We start from the raw sequence: 22,203 nt of genomic DNA, 5'->3' as shown, positions 1-22,203 counted from the left end.
CCCTCCACTTGTGTTTTCTGTCAGCTTGTACTATTGAGACGTAGAAACTGAAGATTTTTTTAATTTTTTAGCAAAATTACAAGAAAACATTTTAGAAAAAAATACTTTTTTTTAAAATCGATTTGGATATCGCATCTGTTATGATTATAGCATGCGGTTCGCTGTCTTAAGTCAGCTGTGCAAAGGTCAATGTCAGCAGTTGCGCAGCAGTTGCGCAGATTAGGCCAGAGCTAGCTGTGGCATTCATACTCTCCCGCCTTGACTACTGCAACGCTGTGCTAGCAGGTAGACCCGAGGACAAAATCTTTAAGCTGCAACGAATTCAGAACAACGCCTTAAGAATAGTCCTAAGAAAAACAAGACGAGATTCTGCTACTACTCTCTTGCGCACACTCCATGGGCTTCCTGTGAATGCAAGGATTGACTAAAAGGTGGCCACACTTTGTCATCATGGCATCTACAATAAAGAAATGTCATTATAGGCCTACATTAGTGAACTGATCAATCTGTATGCCCCTCAGATGGCCCTGCGCTCTGTGGACTCAACGCTTATAGTGGTGCCACGTTTCTCCATCAAAAGCTACGGTCTGCGGGATTTTTAAGTGAAAGGACCAAAGGTTTGGAACTAACACCCCATTGACATCAGACAGACAGCATGCTACACATTAAGACCTAACTGTTTAAAACTTTTGTAATTTAGTTTGTCATTTTAATTTTCGTGTTTTATGTTTTTAATGTTATCACAGCGCCTTGAGCCTACATCATGTTTGTTAACAGCACACTATAAATTAAATTATTATTTTAGCATATTCAGTGCGCTATGGTCCAATCTGTTTTGTGGACCAGTTTGGGGGGGGGGGGATATCTGGGAGAAGGTTTTCATGCTGCTTTTAGGCGCTCAGCAAGCACAACTCAGCCCAAGTCGGGTCTCCTTACATTTATTAAACAGAGAAAATAAGTTGATTCAAAATTCTAGTATGAATTACTAATTAGCCCTTGAAAGTAAATAGCGTTTTTTATTGCAAACTTCACACTAGAACAAAAAAAACTGTTCATTAACCTTGACCTTCGCCCAAGTAAAAGCTAGGGGGGGGTGTCAGTGGGTTCATCTGTGTAGGAGTTACTTAAAACAAACCAACAATCACCTGGATGTCTCTGTTCTGTGTCAGACATGAAATGATGAGTCAAGTCTGGCTGAGTGACCTGAGACAGAAGGAGATCCCACTCAGTAACCCTTACCGCATAGAAGACCTGCTCACCACTGATGTTGAAATAAGCAAGTAAGTCTTAGTACCAGAAGTTCCAGACATTACGTATACTTAGTCTAGGATCTAGAAAGTTAGTCTAAGTACCAAATAATAGATTTATGTATTAGAAAGTAAGTTTCAGTACCGAATCAGAAGCCCCATAAGTAACAAACCATGCTGAGAATTACTCCCTTAGAGCACGGAAAAGAAATCAGGCAGTGAATTGTAAGGTCGCCTTGTCCCCGTTCTAGGACAGACCTCTTGCCGCACATGGATCATTATTCTCTCTCACTTCCTTGTCTCAAACGTCCCCCATGCAGAGCTCGGCATTCGTAAAGAATGTGCTCTATTGTCTCATCGTCCTCGACGCAGTGGCGGCACCGTGTGTCGTAGTTCTCCTTCTATAATAATAATATGGCTCCTTTTGTCTCGAAAGGCAATGGATGCGCCCAAAAGAGTCACTGGTTTTGGCTTAATCTTGAGACGGGGCAGAATCTGGTGTGCCATAAAGGAGAGTGCTCACAACACAGTCGCTGTAGACTAGGATTTTGGTCGCTGTGGTCAATTTACCATTTTCCCAGACGCGCTTGGAGAGTTTTGCCAATACTGTGGTAGCTATTCCTATCCTTTTTGTCAGCTCGATGTCTAAGTCTAGGTTACTGACAATTGTTGAACCCAAGTAGGTAAATTCCTGCACCACTGAAAGGGTGTGGTTCCCAATATGTGTCGTAGTTCTCCTTCTACCGTCTAAAGTACACGCCTATTGGACAGTGCCCGATTCGGAACCGGGCTAGGACAGCCTGCTCCACACGGCACAGCTCCCACCACGCGTCCTTTCGGTCTGGTCTACTCATCTGCCTGTGTAGCTCTCGGCCCTTGTAGGAAGCGTCCCAACTGTCGTACCAATGTGCCAACAAACAGTGTCGACTAGGGATCGTACACTCGCGTTAGTGCACGGTTCATCATCTATGGTGCACGTTGCCGCTGCGGACTTCGCTAAAAAGTCAGCCCTCTGATGACTGACCAGACCAGAAAGTAAGACAAGGTTTTCAAGGATAACGCTGAAGGCATGTTACCGAACGTAACAAAAGATCGCCAAAACCTACCCCCTTTGTCTTGTAGGAAAACATGTTGGTCAAAGTATCTCTTTAGAGTGTCCATTTAGGATCGAGTTTGCCCAGTTTATAGCCCTTGCCCCGAGGGAGGATTGCACCCAGAGGCCAGGAATGAAGGGTTTAAGTCCAAGATCTGCCATCAATAAGACGATCATTTAATCACATCCGTCTAGTCGTGTGTCACTTCCTTAAGATCCACCTGAATTCACCCATACCAGCGAGGCCGAAGCCGAGCGCACAAATGGATCCTCCGTTTTCCTATTATGTTCCTCTAATAACCAAGAGAAAGCAAGCACCTCAGCCTATGGCCCCTATTAGGAACGGCGTGAAAAAAGTGGAATGATTTAGCGAAGCGTTTCATTTATAAAGCTGATCTAGTAGCTAAGTTGTTTTTTATCATGTAATTTATTTAATAGATAATCTTTAATTGCCCTTTTTTAGCGGCCCCCGTAAGGGGAAAAAGCCGCTATTAGGTTTGTGCAAAATGTCCGTCTGTCCGTCTGTCCGTCTGTCCGTCTGTCCGTCTGTCACACTCAGATCTCGAAAACTAGAAGAGATATGAAAAATATTATTTCATCATTAAATCCGGCTTGAAAAGTTTAGGTGCAACGGCTACTTTTGGTTTTCTAAAAGCAAACCGTTTAATTTATAAAATTAATTATGCAAGCGATTTTTTCATAAAAATACACCAATTCTAAAACAATTACGTAAATGTAAGGGAGGCAATGTTACAATATGCTAACAAAGATGGACAATTTTTGTGTATTTTCAGTATCACTAAGTCAAATATATTTTTAAAATGTACAGAAAATGTTTACAACAAATACAAATAATAGTTAAAGACGTTTTTTCTGGTCAACTAGCTGCTAAAATTAAAAGAAAACATTTCTGTTTGTTTATAAAGGCTAATAATGCACTTTGTATGTAAATATCACGCACATTTTTTTAAATGGACTTTTTATGCAGCGATTTTCGTGCAGTAGCGTAACGTCGCAACATGATCAGGTGCTAAACCAATTCCTTAAACTTTTTTTAAAAATCAGATTTTATTTATTTTTTGTTTAGTGCCCCCATCCGAATAAAAGAAGCTTATTTTTGTGCGTTTTGTCTGTTGGTCGGTCTGTCCGTCACGATTAGATTTAAAAAACTAGAACTCTAAAAGCTATTGAAAATCTGATTTACCCTTTAATGTTCCTCCCATAACATCTCAATAGTTTTAAGTATCTAAAATTGATTGTTCCGGATTTTTGTGTGCAAAACTAATCAACGCCAACAAATGTTTGTTTGCTCTTCTAACTTATATTAAATAAATAAATAAATTATGGCTTTTATATAGCGCTACTTTCATGCTTATATTACATTCAATTTCCACGCTTAAACGTTGCAAAAACACATTATCAATAATATGTTGTTCCGTTATTTAAGTAAATAGCATATTAATGCTAAATCATAATCTCTATACTGACTTATATTTCATTAAGTGTAAAAATGTTCCGGATATTGTTTTATAAAACATGAATTATGCCTAATGATTGTTTGAAATCGCATAAGGCTTTTAAAAAAAGTAATTTACTAGAATTGATTACTGAAAATTACTTTTTAGACATTTAATTTTCTTGTAAAACATAACATAGAATTTTTGTAATCGATAAAGAAAGTTCCGGATTTTGTTTCTTACAAATCGTCGTCAGAAATTTCCGAATTTATTTAAAAATCTACTAACGCGAAATAATTGTTTGAACTCCCTCTTCTAATTAATAAACAAATAATCTTCTCATTTACGAAATAATGTTTTTACGGATTTTTATGGAAAATATTTTAACTCACTACTCTCTTACAGTACATTTAACTTTCTACCTAAAACATTAAAAAATCTAATTATCGTTAATATTATGTTCCGATTTTTAAGGAAAACAGAATCCAAACACCAAAGTAAGGTATGAAAATCTCTCCACGTGGCTGTAGTACATCTAATTTTTATACGAGACCATCCAAAAAATTTAATTAACGGTATTACATTTATCTGAAATTCTCTTTTTCTTTTACTATTTATACAAACATCCGGAACAATCTATTATATAAACTTTTCAATTGTGTTCATACCTAAAAATTATTGCGATGTTTTGAAACGTAAAATAAAGGTTAATCAATTTTTAATAACTTTTAGTTGTTTTTTTTTATATCAAGATAACGGACAGACCGACTGACAGACAAATCGCAAAAACAATGTGGCTTTGATCCTTTTTAAATAATATCTATTAGAACTCAGTGCACCAATGTCTATGAACCCTCGTTAAATATCTCGTGTAAATAAAGACATTTTTTTTTATGGTACCGGTACTAGCCTATTGTGAGGAAATGGAATTTTTTTTCTTTGACGTCATATGAATGGACTCTTTAAATGTAATGTTAAAAGAACGCACTCGGTGCACCAATGTCTATTAACCCTCGAAAAAATTGCTTGTATTAATGAAAACATATTTTAGTCTAACTAAGCCGTGTGACGTAGTGTTTTTTTTTTCCTTTGACGTCACATGGAATGAATTCTTTAAATGAAATGCTAAAAGAACGCACTCGGTGCACCAATGTCTATGAACACTCGAGAAATGGCTCGTGTTGATAAAGGTGATTTTTAGTCTAGCTAGGCCTTGTGACGTAGTGTTTTTTTTTCCTTTGACGTCATATGGAATGAATTCTTTAAATGAAATGCTAAAAGAACGCACTCGGTGCACCAATGTCTATGAACACTCGATAAAAGGCTCGTAATGATGAAGGCGATTTTTATTCTAGCTAGGCCGTGTGACGTAGTGTTTTTTTTCCTTTGACGTCATATGGAATGAATTCTTTAAATGAAATGCTTAAAGAACGCACTCGGTGCACCAAAGTCTATGAACACTCGATAAAAGGCTCTTATAGATGAAGGCGATTTTTAGTCTAGCTAGGCCGTGTGACGTAGTGTTTTTTTTTCCCTCTGACGTTATATGGAATTAATTCTTCAAATGAAAAAAGAACTCGGTATAGTAATGTTTATTAAGCCTCGTTATGTGACTCGCGTTTAAAAAAGGAATGATATCTTGATTTAGATCTAATCTAGATTTTTTTAAAACTAGATCTAGATTTTTATTACAGTATATCTAGATCTGGATTTATATTCTAATTAAAATTATTTTGGAGTCTAGATCTAGAATTTCTAGATCTAGTTTAGACTAAAATAGACTAGATTAAGATGTAGAATTTCAATTTCTAAACTTAAAGTGTAAAAAAAAAGTGTAGATTTTCATTTCCAAACGTTTTGATCAATATTGTAATGTTTTAATATACTAAAACTAATCTACTATTTTTTTTATTAAATTTAAATTTAAATTTACGGCAAATGAATCTTTGAAACATTATTACTTTTGACCATCTGATGGCTGCCTGGTCGTGCCGTTTGCGCGCTGGACTGTCGTTCAGATTTATGGACGGCCCAGGGTTCAAACCCTGCCCGCTCCCATCCCCCGTCGTCCTGCGGGAGGTTTGGACTAGAAAGTAATTATCTTCAACTCTGAAGGAACATCCGAAACGTGTAAAACATTTTACATCAAAATTAAATCACCTCTTGAATATTATTTGCGAATATGCAGATCCGACAGGGATCCGACTTCGACGGGGGCCGCCTCTGAGTTTGTGTAACACAAACTCTCTTTGTAATCTTGTTTTTTTACAAATAACTCTTCTTAAGTTTTGGTTTACTTTCGCTGTACAAAAAATGATTGGATGAAAATAGTTGATAGGACTAGCAGCTATCTTGGGGGTTAACGGTGTATTCATTACGACGGGTGTTACTGGAATATCTCATTAGGATAATTCTTACTTTTGTTGTTTACCTTAAGACTAAGACTAAGACTGCTTTATTGATCCTTACGGAGATTTGTTGTGATTACAAGGACTCTTTTCTCATATAAAGACAACACAACAGAAAAATACACATAAATACAACAGACAACATAAAGAGTTCATTCAGCGACTACACACAGGTATCTTAATTTAAAATAAAAACCCAGGTTCAGCTGGAAAAACATGTGTTGCTGCTGGTCCATTTTAGTTTGGAAAAAGAGCAAAAGTTTTTTCTCTCTTCAATTGTTCTATCCATCCATCCCAGTGGCGCTACAGCCCATGGAGGGCTCTGGCCTGCTTCAACACATCCCTCCATTCAGATCTCTTCTGGGCCTTTCGTCTCCACGCCCTAACCCCAAGCTGTTGTAGATCTGCCTCCACATCATCAATCCATCGCATTCGGGGTCTGCCTTTGGGTGCCTGTATAAAAAATTCTTCAATTCTTCTGCAAAAGAAAAAAGAAAATTCAAATTAACAATGAAACCAAAACTTGTGATACTATCCTCTTACACACACACGCACACACAAACTATCACACACATACGCACTATTATTTGCAGACACACACTAACAATCAGAGACACTCACAGACTTACATTAATAAGTGACAATAATATACACCATATACTTTTGTCTGCTGTCAGATGGTCATCCGAAGGACTGCCGCCGGACGAGCTGTCCGTGCAGAATGGGATATTGACCATGCGAGCCAGTCGGTTCCCGCTGTGTATTGACCCTCAGCAACAAGCTTTGAACTGGATCAAGAAACGTGAAGAGAAACATAATCTCAAGGTGAATATGTGGGGGGAGGGGGGATGGGGATAGACCCCACAGCAATATTTTCTTATCATCCTTTTACTACCTTGACTATTTGAACTGGGAATAGACCTTGACTATTTGAACTGGGAATAGACCTTGACTATTTGAACTGGGAATAGACCTTGACTATTTGAACTGGGAATAGACCTTGACTATTTGAACTGGGAATAGACCTTGACTATTTGAACTGGGAATAGACCTTGACTATTTGAACTGGGAATAGACCTTGATTTTAACGATTTAACTGTATAGAATTTAGCCCTTGTTATGTAGAGAGAGTAGTCCTTAAGGGAATGCAGGCACGACGTGGCCTAAATTGTGCCGATGTGCCTAAAATCAAAATCAAATTAAATCAATCAAAAAAAAAAAAAGATGATTACGTCCTACGCGTGTTCCTAGATCAATTCTAGTCATTCATGTTCAACACTGACTTCAATTCTTCCAACTCATTGTTTTTTCTGGCTGGCTCAGGCAAACCATTCCATGCTCTTATAGCACTAGGGAAGGAGCATTAGTCCTAGCATAGGGAACAAAGAATGTACCTTTATGTTGTAAAGTTGGGGGGGGGGGGGGAAGATAGACTAAAAAAAAATAAGATGTACAATGAGGTTGAAATCTGCCATACTGGATGTAATTGAGACGTATTACTAACTCTCTATGATTAGTCAATGGGGGACTGATAACTGAATTATGATTTTTTCATTCCTACTTTAACCCTGAATGTCGTTCAATAAAAAGTCTAAAAATGAGAATTAAAAAAATGTCATTTATTGAAACAACTTTTCATATTCTTACCGGACTAAAATGTTTCACAAAAAGATCACGTCATTAATGTAAAACAAAAATGTTTTATTGATCGTCAATATCCTATTGGTATCGGGGAAACTAATAATAATAATAACAATACATTAGTCAGAGTATCATTAATCTTACTTTTTGCATATGAACGCCTCCCTACAAAGTAAGACTCAAGTTTACTAGAATATCTCAACATAAAGTTGGAATATGATTTTTTTAAAATATATTTATTGTTTTGATCAGAGGAAAACCACTTGCCTATATTATCGTTGGCCATGTCCTGTTGAATGTTTTGTAAAGTAAGTTATTCTTCCTGTCTGTCGGCAGTGTTGTACATTTAATGACGAGGACTTCTTGAAACAGTTAGAGATGTCCATCAAATATGGCTTCCCATTTCTCTTCACTGACGTAGATGAATACATAGATCCAGTTATAGACAATGTTCTGGAGAAGAATATTAAAGGTCAGAGTTCAAACATATTGGCCATTTGTCAAACCTTTTGTCATTTTTTTTACGAAAAATTTCCATTGAAACAAATCTAAAAGAATGAAACATTTTCATCTCAAAATTTGTTTTTGTTTGTTTTTGTTGTTTTTTTTTTTTTGTGTCTAGACACAGCTGGACTAGGGTGTACACATTCATGTGGTTTAGAATTCAGTTTTGATCTTTGTTCGCTCTGACAAAATTGTTGCATTTCGTTCCATGCCATTGTTATGTGTATCTAAAAAAAAAGGGCAACGCTTCTCGGCCATAACAACAGCACAACAGAACTCTCGATTGGCCGCCAAAGAACCGAGTTCATTGCACTGGAGGGAATGGAAGGCAGCCCAACAACCCTGCCACAATGCACACATCGTTCTTCAGGGAAAAGGGGGGGGGGGTAAATGCCGGACATCGACATGGCCGATACCTGTACGACCGATGTGGTTTTCCCAGGGGTTGCTCGACCTTCGGTCTCGCCTCTAGTCCCGAGTGTCTTTGTATATAACCCCCCCCCCCCCCAAAAAAAAAAAAAAGACGTGTGTCGAGTTTTCATCTGTTAGGAGATAGAGCATTTGTTTAAACAGGTCAGTGGAGTGGAGCTTACGTAGAACAATAGTTCAAATAGGTCAGTGGAGTGGAGCTTACGTTAGCCTAGAGTTTTAAGAGACCTTGTCTAAACAGGTACACTTACAAATTTGTGTATCCGAGTATATTGTGTTCTGTTGACATTTTGTTTCAATCATAAAGACATATTTTACTATTTTAAGAAGTCTTTGAAATACTACCATACTGACCTTTGTTGCTGCAGGAGTTCAAGGACGAGAGGTCGTCATGCTTGGAGATAAAGAAGTGGACTACGACAAACATTTTCGGCTTTACCTCAACACCAAACTGTCCAACCCAAAATTTGGTCCCAACGTGTTCGGTAAAGCCATGGTGATCAACTACACCGTCACCTTAATGGTAGGAGCAGATGTTTTCTTTGCTGACTTGGTTGACAGCGTAAAATGTTTTCATTTCATACCCGCACGCTGCCATCCCCCGTGGTCCTATGGGAGGTTTGGACTAGGAAGTAAATTATCTTCCAACTCTGAAGGAACATCCGATACATGTAAAACATTTTAAAAACAAAGGATTTTGTTGAATAATGCCAATTTTTGGCGTGATTGGAATCGAGTGATTTGGTTTGAAACGTCTAGGATAAGAAGCAATAATAATGTGTAGCTGTGAGAGCCACTAGTTATGTTAGGGCAGGGGCAGGTACTGGTCATTCAGCGATGTAGACAGAATCTAGCTTTATATGCAAGATTATTGACAACAGTGAAACAGTTTCTTCCCTTTTGAACATGCGTGTTTTCCCCTATGAAATGTGTATTCAAAAAGAAATACGAGACTTCCTTTATGAAATACGAGACTTCCTTTATAAAATACGAGACTTCCTTTATGAAATACGAGACTTCCCTTATGAAATACGAGACTTCCCTTACGAAATACGAGACTTCCTTTGTGAAATACGAGACTTCCCTTACGAAATACGAGACTTCCTTTATGAAATACGAGCCTTCCCTTACGAAATACGAGACTTCCTTTATGAAATACGAGACTTCCCTTACGAAATACGAGACTTCCTTTATGAAATACGAGACTTCCCTTACGAAATACGAGACTTCCTTTATGAAATACGAGACTTCCCTTACGAAATACGAGACTTCCTTTATGAAATACGAGACTTCCTTTATGAAATACGAGACTTCCCATAGTAAATAAGTTACTGAAAATGTAAAGGACTTCAGAAAATTTCAGCGATGTAAGTTTTGCATTCTAGGGTTTGGAAGACCAACTTCTAAGCGTCATAGTCGGATACGAGAAAAGAGAATTGGAGGAACAGAGAGAAAGTTTAATACAAGAAACAAGGTCAGATTTGTGGCTTCGTCTTTTAATAAACTGTAATAGTGTTGTTTTGAACTGCTTTTATTCACTTATTTTCCTTTGAAAGGGATGAACTGACAGAGAGTATGTAAGTTACTAAGTTTGCCATTTGTTGTAGCTTTAACAAGAAGCTGCTGTATGATCTTGAAGACTCCCTCCTGAGAGAGCTGGCGCAGTCAAAGGGCAACATGCTGGACAACGAGGATCTCGTGGAGACACTGGAGTCCACCAAAACAAAAGCATCAGAAGTAAGTGCTTCACAATAAAGTAAAATGACCCAAATGACAAGGAAGGTTTTTCTGAAATGTGGACTATAACAGCGTTTAAATGTTTACAAATTAAATGAGTTTATAAAATTTGAAAAATATGGTTCTTATTAGCTATGCGGGGAATAACATCTACAGCTGATTGTTTTTCTTCTCGTGTGACTTTGTTCATCCACATGACTTAGTTCATCCACGTGACTTAGTTCATCCACCTGACTTAGTTCATCCAGGTGACTTGGTTCATCCACGGAGATTTGTGTAGAAGAGATGTTTCTGAATGTAATGTCTGATTACGTTTTAAGACGTTTGTCTCGTAGCGTTGCATTCACTTCCACTTGATCTTGCTTGGCTTTCCTCTTGCCTTCCTACCAGTGCATCTGATGATCCACCTCATGACTGGTTATTTGATGCAAACTTTTAAAAAAATCAATTAGCTAATAGACTTGTGTTGTCTTGTCAGTATTAGATTGCCTAATTGTTCTATGTAAACAGAAAATCTTTAATTGTGTGTATGTCTGCTTGCCTACAGGTGACCTACAAACTGGACCTTGCCTCCAGAACAGCCATTGACATTGAAAAGACCAGAGACGGTTATAGACCGGCTGCAATGAGAGGCGCCATCTTGTTCTTTGTCCTGGCGGACATGTCCGTGGTCAACTCCATGTATCAGTACTCACTTGAGGCTTTCCTGGAAGTAACTATAATGTACCCGGCAGTGGCGTAGCTAGGTCCAAATTTTAAAATCCCCCCACATGAGAGGGGGCCCAAATGAGTGTCCGAAATGTGTTTTTTACATTAAACATTACGCCAGTATCTCATGTCATGATGTCGAATGTCAAAATGTAAGGGGTCCCTAAAGAGGTCAAGCCCCCCCCCCCCCCATGCCACCAAATCCCTAACTACGCCTACGCCACTGGTACACAGTATACAGTACCAAGTGTACAAAATATGTTCTTTCAAGTTATACTGATCGGAAACGACCTACGTGTATTGACACTTGATAGGCGCCAGTTTCAATGTATCTTCGCATAGAATAAATGAATACCTGAATACATTTTCATGAACTGTCTCTGCGCATGTCTCTTGCGTTGTTTCTATATCCTCAAAGCTTCAACACTTCATTCTTATTGAGACTTTGGTTTTGTTAGTTAAATGTATAGGAAATACACCATCCCTTTAGACCTTGGCAGAAGAGGGCGTAGTGTGAACTGCTGATTGGTCACATCATGGTTTGTGACATGAATTAGTGAGAATCACGAAGTATCACTTTCGTTGTGTTTCACGTGAATGTGAAACCTAATCGAGAATTATGGGCAGGAAATCCTCGTTCTGGGAGTTAACCACATGGTTAGAGATTCAGTAGTCGTCAGGTTCTTAAACTGTATGGATGTATAATGTATTTGACTCAATAAAATCACCAGTTGTGTACTCAGAATATTTGACTTGATATAAGTCTATTTGTGAAGCTATTTGTGTCTATTTGTGAAACATAATGTGTATTTCTTAATGTGTATTTCTTGATGTGTATTTCTTGATGTGTATTTCTTGATGTGTATTTCTTGATGTGTATTTCTTGATGTGTATTTCTTGATGTGTAGTTCTTGATGTGTATTTCTTGATGTGTAGTTCTTGATGTGTAGTTCTTGATGATGTGTATTTCTTGATGTGTATTTCTTGATGTGTATTTCTTGATGGATGGAATTGCCAGTGAACTGTTATTTTATTTTATGATGAATACATCTCGTCTGCTAACCAATTTTAATAATATTAATTAGAGTAGACTTGCGCGACATCAAGAAGTACACAAATTAAGAGTGAAACAAGACATCTTTAATAACACTAACATACACAAGCAAATGTCACATGATAGCAGTGACACTGATAACAATCGTTAACTTGATGTGCCTAATGTAATACATGCGTGAAGGTAACCAACCAACTCAAAACGTTTTGTTGCCAAAAGCATGAGGTAACCAATAGAGATCCATGGGCTAGAGGATATATTCAATATTTTGAATTAGGTTTTCTGACCATGTTATATATTGTTTGTATACAGGAAGCTTTTCTTGTCTTTGAATATCGTTGTCAAAAGAAAGCTCGCTAATCGATCGCCCAAAGCACCCTTGCCCATGTCTATTTCTTATCTGTAAAAAACAAAATCTTAAAAACCTATTTTTGAGAAGTAGGAAGCAAACCTGAACTACTTGCCAGCAGTGCACATTATTACTTCCAAAGCTCAAAACAAAACCCTCGACGCTAAATCAGACTGATGCGTTCCTTGGTCATGGCCACATTCTTGTGTGTATGCAAATCTTGGACGCTAGCTGCAGAACTAGAGATAAGGATCTTAGCAATGATATACAAGAGCGCTAGGTATCACCTACAAAGACCGCACCAGAAGGAGATGAGAAACAGGATCACAATGGCAGTTGGGCCCCCACCATGACCTGGTGACCACTGTCAAAATACGCAAACTAAAACTTTATGGCCATATCACAAGGAGCTTTGTTCAGAGAACAGTAAAGAAGAAAAGACAGACAAAGGAAGCGATGTGGACAGGTCTATCACTTGGAGAGATCCTACTTAATGCAGAAGACAGAAAATAATGAAGTAAGACAGTCGACAGATTATATGTGGTGCCCCAACGACTCAACAAATTAAGGGATAGGTGAAGGTGAATTTATAAAAAAAAACTTGAATGGGCTTGTGTATGTGTGTTTGTGTATGTGTGCTTGTGTATGTGTGTTTGTGTATGTGTGCTTGTGTATGTGTGTTTGCGTGTGGTGGGGTAGTAAAAAGAGGAGGTCAACGAAAATAGATTTATTTCTATAAATATTTGTGTCTTGTCTCTTTCCAGGTCTTTGTCTACTCTCTAAAAAGAAGTCTTCCTGACACCATACTTAGAAAGAGAATCAACAACATTTTAGAAGCACTGACACTGAATGTGTACAATTATGGCTGTACAGGTAAAGTAACTAAAGTTTGTACAGGCAGAGGCGGCTTTAGCAGTAAGCAGGGCCCGTTGCAAGTGTCAAATCAGGGCCTTAGTACAATGAGTTGACGGTGATAAAAGATTTTCTTTATCGTGCTCACCCACCCCTTTACATCGGCGGTTGTCCCACTCACACAATCCCTTAAGGCCGCCCCTGATACAGTGATTGAAATGCTTTTAAGCTTCTTAGGTATTGGGACTATCAACTGGAATATCCTCTAGGCTGAGATATGTCCTCCAAATGTTGGTACATCCAAGACAACTCCTGCTACAGAGTTGGTTTTGAACGTATTGGAGAGTTTTCTTTGGATCACATCAGCAAGATTGAGAGTTGATCTATGAACGACCAAAGATTCTTTTACCTAAGGCCCACGCATTTATTGCTGTACGAGACAAAATGAGTCAATATTAAAGGTGATTCATTTCAAAACAAACTTCTTTTTCTTCTCTGTCTTTATCAGTAGACTTCAAGGAAATATTGTAACACAGTAAGCTCACATAATCTCAGAAAACTGTTGAAAGTGTAGATCCTGAGAAAGTACACGGTTTTATCAGGGAAATGGGGCTGACTGCTAGAATCTGAGTGAGATCATTTCGGGGAAAGTATATATAAATATATTCACAGAAGATTTATAATAATAACCGCGAATATATCACTCTATATTAGCAATATAAATTGTGTAACTTATATAACTTTTAACATCCCCTTTGTATGTAGAGCAGAAGTTGATTATCCTAAACAAATAAAGGGCACCTAAAATTTGCTGATGTGCCAAAAAATCAAAGTCCAATCAAATCAAGGAAACTGTATAGCCTAATAAATAAAACACTTTGATATAAAAACCTACAGAAGATTATCAGTAAAAAAAAAATATTAACGAAAGTCGGGGCTTTCTTAATACCCACTTTTGGCAATGGTGAATCTTCGGCCATGTTGAATCAATATCATCTAATGATAAAATCATCACCTACAATGAAATGATTTTTTTTCTCAACTTGATAGGAATATTTGAGAGAGAGAAGCTTTTATTCTCTTTCCAAATAACACTGAAGTTGGAGCAACAACAGAAACATGTTTTCCAAGAAGAGTTGGACTTCTTTATTAAGGTAAACAGCTCAGGTTAGGCATCAAACTAAACTTAGTCAAACTAAACTTGTTCAACCTAAACTTAGTTAAACTAAACTTGTTCAAACTAAAATTAGTCAAACTAAACTTGTTCAAACTAAGCTTAGCCAAACTAAACTTGTTCAAACTAAGCTTGATCAAACCAAACTTAGTCAAACTAAACTTAGTCAAACTAAACTTGTTCAAACTAAACTTTGTCAAACTAAACTTTTCTTTCCTTTTCCTTAATAAATGTCACATCATTTATTTATTTAGGGAGAAGGGGCGTTGGGGATGGAATAATCCGTATTCTAAATATATTTCGAGTATAATGGTGATAATCAAAATTAAAAGTACTAATTTACTCAACTTTATAGCTATTGATTAAAACATAAAGAATTCTGGTATTGCTATTTATAAAATACAGTTCACAACTTTTTAACATATTTATTTCCAATACAAATATTGGCTTTGGTGTAGAGTGTAGAACTCTATGAAACTTCAGATATTAAATTATGTAACATATTCTTTAAACAATTAGCGACGACGAGGCTCAACATAGAGGTTCTATAAATAAATTGTGTACTATTCATTGTAATTAACCAATCTAATTTAGTTCATTCCATGAGAAACATGTACAACTTAAATCCATTCTAAATCGTTTCATAGCCCACGACTTTTTTTCTGACAGTGACATAAAGTCTCTGTAAGCATTAGGCATCAAAGTCTTCCAAGGTCTACAACATCAGTTTCTACCATAGTCTCTTTATACCTAAGACAAAGTGTCTCTATTCATCAAAGAGACATCAAAGTCTCCCCAAGTCTATGACATCAATGTCTTCCAAGGTCTACAACATCAAAGAATCTTCTTGGTTTTAGACATCAACATCTGTTTAGACGCATCCCCCAGACTTCTAGAATCTACCATTTTCTTACCTTTAAAAATAAACATTTTCCTCTAATCCTCAGTTATTTTTTCCCTCAAAAAAATAAATAATCACATGTATTGATTGATTTTATAATAATAATCTTTATTATCCGTAAGGAAATTGTCTTACAATTTGTGCATTACACCAAACAAAAAACATTATTTTGAAGTTAAGTTTAACATTTAACATGTATTGATTGATTATGAAGTTAAGTTTAACAATTAACAAGTTTGTGTCTCAACTTTCCAGGGCAACACATCACTTCAAAAAAGTGAGATCAAAAAACCTTTCCCTTGGATTCCGGACGTCGGCTGGGAGGACATAAACAGGCTCTCTATGGACTTTCCTGCTTTCGCAAACTTGAAAACAGACATAGCGGAGAATCAGCAAGAATGGAAAGAGGTTTTGACTATCAATCTGTTTTTTTAGTCTCTGGCACACTGGCGGATCCAGGGGGGGGGCGGTAGGGGCGATCGCCCCCCCCCCCCCACTCGGCCGACCCCCCCCCCCCCCGAAGGGGGGGGCGGACGAATTTTAGTATAGAATTCACACAATTTGTATACGAATTCATTACTTATGTTAATAATATATACTAATTATTTATATTTCAACCTATTTTTAGATTATTTCGCCCCCCCCCTTTCTAGTATGTTGGCCGATTTGGTGGGGTCAGGAGGGGGCGATGGTAAATATCCCGCCCCCCCCCATAAACTTTCGAGTGGGGGGGGCGGTCCAATTTCTTTGTAGAAATCACAGCTTGCTAACAGAATCAATTAAATATCTATGTGATTAAAACTTGTTATTGATATTTTAACCGATCTTTGTATTATGTCGTTCCCTGTTTGCCAATTTATCTCTACTGCCCTTCCCACCTAAACCTTTTGAGGGGGGCGGTCCAACTTTAATGGAGAAATCATAGTTTGTGAACAAAATTAGATGAATTAATATATAGATTTATATTATGTCGCTCGCCTTCTTGTATCTTGGCCGTTTCGGTGAGGTTGGGGGAGGGGGAAATTGCATGTACTGCCCTTCCCACTCTAGCCCTCTGAGTGGGGGGGGGCGGTCCTATTTTTATGGAGAATCATAGTTTGTGAACAAAATTAGTTGAATATCTATATAATATAAACTACATATTGATATGTGAACTCATTGTATATTATGTCGTACCACACTATAATCTCAAATTTTATCATTAGTAAAATTTAAATGAAAAAGGGTTGTACCAGGTGGGAGGGGCGATTCATGCAATCGCCATTCCCCAATCGGACAAACCAATACTTTTTCTTTTTGTATTACAGTTAGGAAATTACAAAACAAAAATATCTGTCACTAATATAATTTATATATACTATAAATTAAATTCTTATATCGAGTCGCCACACCACTATTCTTTAATGCCAAATGCAATCTTTAGCAGATATTATTAAAGGAGCGAGGATTAATCATTTTCACACTACCGCCCCTCCCATTTCCAGACAGAGTTTATGTAATTTCACATGAATTTATCATAACTATTTTAAGAAAGACTTTGCATTCAAAAAATTAGAATTCAAACGAAATGTTTCAGTATAAGAGTCACGATTGAGATGAGTTCTAAACCCAAATCATTTTTTCATAGTCGCCTTTTTCTAACCTTTACTCAATCTGATATTTTTCTAGTTAAATAAATTTGGAACTATAACTCACAATTTATACTTTGATTTTATTGAATATTATTTATCGAATAATTTTTTTTCGGCGGAGATCCTCAAAGCTAAAAACTAAATATGTGGGCTATCTTATCTTTTCAAGGAACAAATCGGATTTTTTGCAATGTATTAAGGGACTATAAATTCATATTAGAATATTTTTTCAAGTACAAAATTATTCAAAAGGTCCTTTTTTAATATTATGAATAATGAGTTTTAGGTTAGGAGAATACGTTTCTTCTGTGAAGAATGCAAAAAAACTCTTTTGGCGGCGGGGCATCGCCCCGAACTCCATTGATGAATAATGAGCTGTAGATGTCAGGAGAATGCGTTACTGCAATGAAGAATGCAACAAAACGCTTTTGGCGGCGGGGCTTTGCCAAGAAATCCATTGATGAATAATGAGTTGTAGATGTCAGGAGAATGCGTTTCTACAGTGATGAATGCAAGAAAACACTTTTGGCGTCGGGGCTTCGCCCCGAACTCCATTGATGAATAATGAGTTGTAGATGTCAGGAGAATGCGTTTCTAAAGTGAAGGATGCAAGAAAACGCTTTTGGCGTCGGGGCTTCGCCCCGAACTCTATTGATGAATAATGAGCTGTAAATATCAGGAGAATACTTTTCTGAAGTGAAAAAAGCAAGAAAACGCTTTTGTCGTCGGGGCTTCGCCCCCGAACCCCACAAGAGAACCTTATAGCGCTGCCCCAGTTGTTTTGTTTTTCACCGAAGGTTGAGAAATGCTGCTTTTTAAAAATTCTCATATATATATATATACGCACGTTTATGCATAGGGTTAGAGTTTACTGGGCATTAGGGTTAGGGTTTGGAAAAAAATCGCCCCCCCCCCACTCAAAAGTTCTGGATCCGCCAGTGCTCTGGCATGGTCTATATTTATTTGCAACTAGTCTATGATTGTTATGCAACTAGTCTACGATTGTTTGCTACTAGTCTATGATTGTTATGCAACTAGTCTATGATTGTTATGCAACTAGTCTATGATTGTTATGCAACTAGTCTATGACTAGAATGGTCTTAAGATATGCCGCTAGACTGTCTATGGTCCCGGGTTCATACTCCATCCGCTGTCATCCCCGAGGTCCTGTGGGAGTTTGGACTAGGAAGTAGATTATCTTCAACTCTGAAGGAATATCCAAAACACATAAAACATTTTACAAAAAGTCTACGATTGTTTATTACTAGCCTAAGATTGTTTGCTACTAATCTAGAATTGTTTGCTTTTGTTAACTAGTCTTGGATTGTTTACTCCCTATTCACTACTAGTTGATTGACAGGAAGGTTTAAATATGTTAATGTGTTAACACGTATCATATCATATCATAGAGGTTCTATAAATAAATACTATTCAATGCAATCAAATTTAGTTCATTAGGCCTACTAGTTGATTGGTTGATATACATCACGTGATTGGAGGAAGGGCGGAAGTTAATATACTTTTTAGAATGTTTTTATTTCCTCTATATCATTTCTTCGTTGGTTTCATATTTGTGTAGGACTTAACTGACCAACAAGTACTAATGGCTATAGTTGACTTTTTTTCTCCTATCGGAAGTAAATAAAATAAATTAGTCGACCCGTCGGCGTAGAATACGGCGCTATTTTGCAGGGCCAGCCTTAGGTCACTGCAACCTATGTGACCGCAGTGGGCCCCGCACTTTCATAGGACTCGCACTAATTCTAGGTGTATAAATAATTAAATTAAACCATTTTATAACTTATGACAGATTTTCGCGGGTTCCTGATTTACAAGAAGCTCCTGGAAGTCTCCTGAAATTACAAAATATAAGAAAAAGTCCTGGAAATCTCCGGAAACTATTAAAATCTCGTGAAAACTCATACAAATCTCCTGAAATTTATAGACAAAAATTGTCATTGTGGGCTGTCATTCAAGATGGAAAACGCCAATCCTACGCGCGATAAAAAAAAAAACGGCATTATGCAATACCCGTGATCTATGTAGGAAACAGAATTCTTATGATATACTGTAGGACTTGGCTACACGCAAGGCTCGTAAAGTAATTCTGTAAGTAGTAAAGAATGAATAAAATGCAAAGACGAATGTGATTTCTAATACAAACTCTTAATTTTCACTTATTATCTATATCCCTACCCAAACGTGGCCCCGCGAAATCCGTTTCGCATAGGGCCCCACAAAGGTTAAGTCCAGCCCTGCTATTTAGTGACGGGTGAATACAGAGGAGATTACTTGTTCTCTTTCCATGACTTCTTGGTCCCAATGGTTAAGTCCAGCCCTGCTATTTAGTGACGGGTGAATACAGAGGAGATTACTTGTTCTCTTTCCATGACTTCTTGGTCCCAATGGTTAAGTCCAGCCCTGCTATTTAGTGACGGGTGAATACAGAGGAGATTACTTGTTCTCTTTCCATGACTTCTTGGTCCCAATGGTTAAGTCCGGTCCTGCTATTTAGTGACGGGTGAATAATACTTGTTTCCCCCCCCCACCCCCCTCTCTTTTTTGTTTTGCCTCTAAAATTACGTGAGATAACTCTTGTCCGTCCGACTAGCAGAAATAAAAGCGTGATCTATTCATTACTTGGTGTCCAAACTCTTGAGCCATGAAGAGAATTATATAGATAGATTACAGCTTTTATATAGCGCTACTTTCATGCTTATAGCATGCTTAGAGCGCTATGGTCCAACCTCATTTGTAGACTAGTAATGGGAGGGGGTATCTGCTGCCTTTAGGCGCTCAGTAAACTCTGCTCGAGCCCCCTTCATAGGTAGCCAAGCCAAGTTCAAGCTTAGCTTAGCCTCTCGACCACACTTCCCACGTGAACAGTGAATAGTTATCCAACATTTTACTACCTGGAGAGAGAAATATCTTATAAAAGAATCACATTTCAGTCTAGCAGAAACAAAGCAAAACTACAATGTCAAACAGCAGTTACCAGCCTTAAAGATATGCTCAAATAAGACACACACGCACACACAAACATCTTGTACACTCTCTTGTCCAAATGGAGGAGATGGGGGGGGGGGGTATTTGTCCTGGATCTCGAGTTGATGAAATCGTACGTTGTAAATGTTTTCATTTTAGAAAATAAAAAAATAAAATAAAAAGAAGAAATTGGAAGAATTAAAAAAAAATGGCATCAACTATTATTTACCCTTTTCAGTGGTTTGATCACGACACACCAGAATCTCAGAAACTACCACAGTACTATGGGAAGGCGTTGACCTCATTTCAGAAACTCATGCTGTTACGGTGTTTCCGGGTGGACAGAATCTATCGAGCCCTCATGAAGTAAGTCTAACCCAATGATTCCCAAAGTGGTCTGTATAGACCCCCAGGGGTCTACGAGGACTTCCAAGGGGTCTACGGAGGTGAAAAAATTAATTGGGGGTCTATGACCTGTAAATGGGGGTCGACGATAGTGGATCTCATTTAAGCATGTCTAAACTTTAAATTTCATTTTCTATTAACAATTTGTAACCTTAGTTAATCCTTTGAATTTTAGCCCTGTTAGTCGAATGATTTTATTTTTACAATTTTAACATCTTATTTTAATTAGCTTAATTTTGTAATTTTTCTATATGAAAGTACCTAATCTTGTACATGACCGAGTCTGAAAAGAATTGTAGAAAGTCCATTGGTTATTAGAACTTTGGCTTCATTTTGTCCTTGTGAAACAAGCAAATGCATTTGTGCTTTTCATGCAATAAAGTTTAAAGTTATGTCGCTATGAAACCATTAAATCTGGAACATCATTTGAGGCAACGTCAACATGATATAATAGATTGAGATTTGAAATGTTTGATTGAATATCACAAAAGAGAAGAGGTTTGTGAACATTTTACAATACTTTACTTTATCAAACTCTAGAAAACTGCACACTGTAGGTAAGAAATAGACTTTGCCAGCCATTGAAGAGGTTTTGCAACCTGTTTTACACAATCCTATATCCAGTGCTTTTTTTTTTTTTTTTTGTAAAAAAAAAAAAGTAACTGCGGTACTCAGTGATTAGGCGCCGGTACTCGGTAGTTGATTGTCTAACTTTTATCTACTAAAAATTAATAATATACGTTAAAATACGAAATAAAATATTTGTTTCAAAAAAAGGTGCCGGTACGCCGTACCTGTGCGTACCGTCACAAAAAAAAGCCCCGCCTATATCTGATATCATGATAAAAATATGTAACAATACAGTTCAACTAGTTCAATCGTGTAATGGTAAGATGAGTTAGGACAATGAAAGGTTCTTATGTAATTGCTTGCAAACAACTTCTTAAAAAAAAAGCTGGACTAGTTAACCTTGCCCCATAATATAGTGTGTTATTACTATCATAGTTTTCGTTTTGTTATGAATCAAGAAATCTATAAAGAACTACTTTTTTTTGAAGTATGCTAGTTGTCGAAAGACTTATGTGTGACTTAAACAGTGACAATACTTTAAGTTCCTGGGTGCTAAAAGATTTAAAAAAAAATAAGCGGGAAACGGGCATAGTCTATTTAACAGACTTGTTTCATCATTTAATGTGCTTAAATTGCTGCTTCAAGGTGATAACCTGAATTTTGTCAAAACGAAGTCATAATCTCAGTGTTTCTTGGGAGGATTAAAGGAATGAAGCGTGCATTGGACAAAATGATTTTTTTTTTTTGATTTTCCAAATTTAACTTTGTCAAACATCATCTAATAGCGAAGGTATAACGTTAAACCTAAATAAAGCTCAATCTGGACATTTTATTATCAAACTTTTCCACCAGTAGGTCTTTTTTTTTTTTGTTTTTTTATTAGTCACTTCATGTCATGCATATTAATTTTTTTTTTGCTTCATTTTAATTTGAATATCATCAGTGTATATACATGGCTTAGAATCTGCAAGAAAAACACATTTGAAGTTGATGAATTTTCAAACAATTCAGGGGTCTACCGAAAACTGGAAAACGTGGGGAGGGGTCTACAAAACAAA

General features: G+C 37.2%; 1 protein-coding gene across 6 annotated transcripts in view; it reads left to right on the top strand.

Moving 5' to 3' along the window:
• The window catches only part of LOC106059156 (dynein axonemal heavy chain 10-like), a 190,307-nt gene that overhangs the window by 146,584 nt on the left and 21,520 nt on the right, over positions 1-22,203 (top strand). For 5 of the 6 annotated variants that reach the window (XM_056006410.1, XM_056006409.1, XM_056006408.1 and 2 more), the window contains 11 exons: positions 1,170-1,280; positions 6,883-7,030; positions 8,183-8,318; positions 9,148-9,302; positions 10,165-10,253; positions 10,387-10,516; positions 11,064-11,228; positions 13,392-13,500; positions 14,530-14,633; positions 15,810-15,962; positions 20,409-20,536. In XM_056006410.1, the coding sequence (XP_055862385.1) occupies positions 1,170-1,280; positions 6,883-7,030; positions 8,183-8,318; positions 9,148-9,302; positions 10,165-10,253; positions 10,387-10,516; positions 11,064-11,228; positions 13,392-13,500; positions 14,530-14,633; positions 15,810-15,962; positions 20,409-20,536 (1,428 nt within the window). The remainder of the gene's footprint in view (positions 1-1,169; positions 1,281-6,882; positions 7,031-8,182; positions 8,319-9,147; positions 9,303-10,164; positions 10,254-10,386; positions 10,517-11,063; positions 11,229-13,391; positions 13,501-14,529; positions 14,634-15,809; positions 15,963-20,408; positions 20,537-22,203) is intronic. The other variant, XM_056006407.1, reaches the window with a different exon arrangement.

This window comes from Biomphalaria glabrata, chromosome 12, assembly GCF_947242115.1.
Source record: "Biomphalaria glabrata chromosome 12, xgBioGlab47.1, whole genome shotgun sequence".
NCBI classification, from domain to species: domain Eukaryota; kingdom Metazoa; phylum Mollusca; class Gastropoda; family Planorbidae; genus Biomphalaria; species Biomphalaria glabrata.
This window is presented reverse-complemented; position numbering and strand designations above follow the sequence as displayed.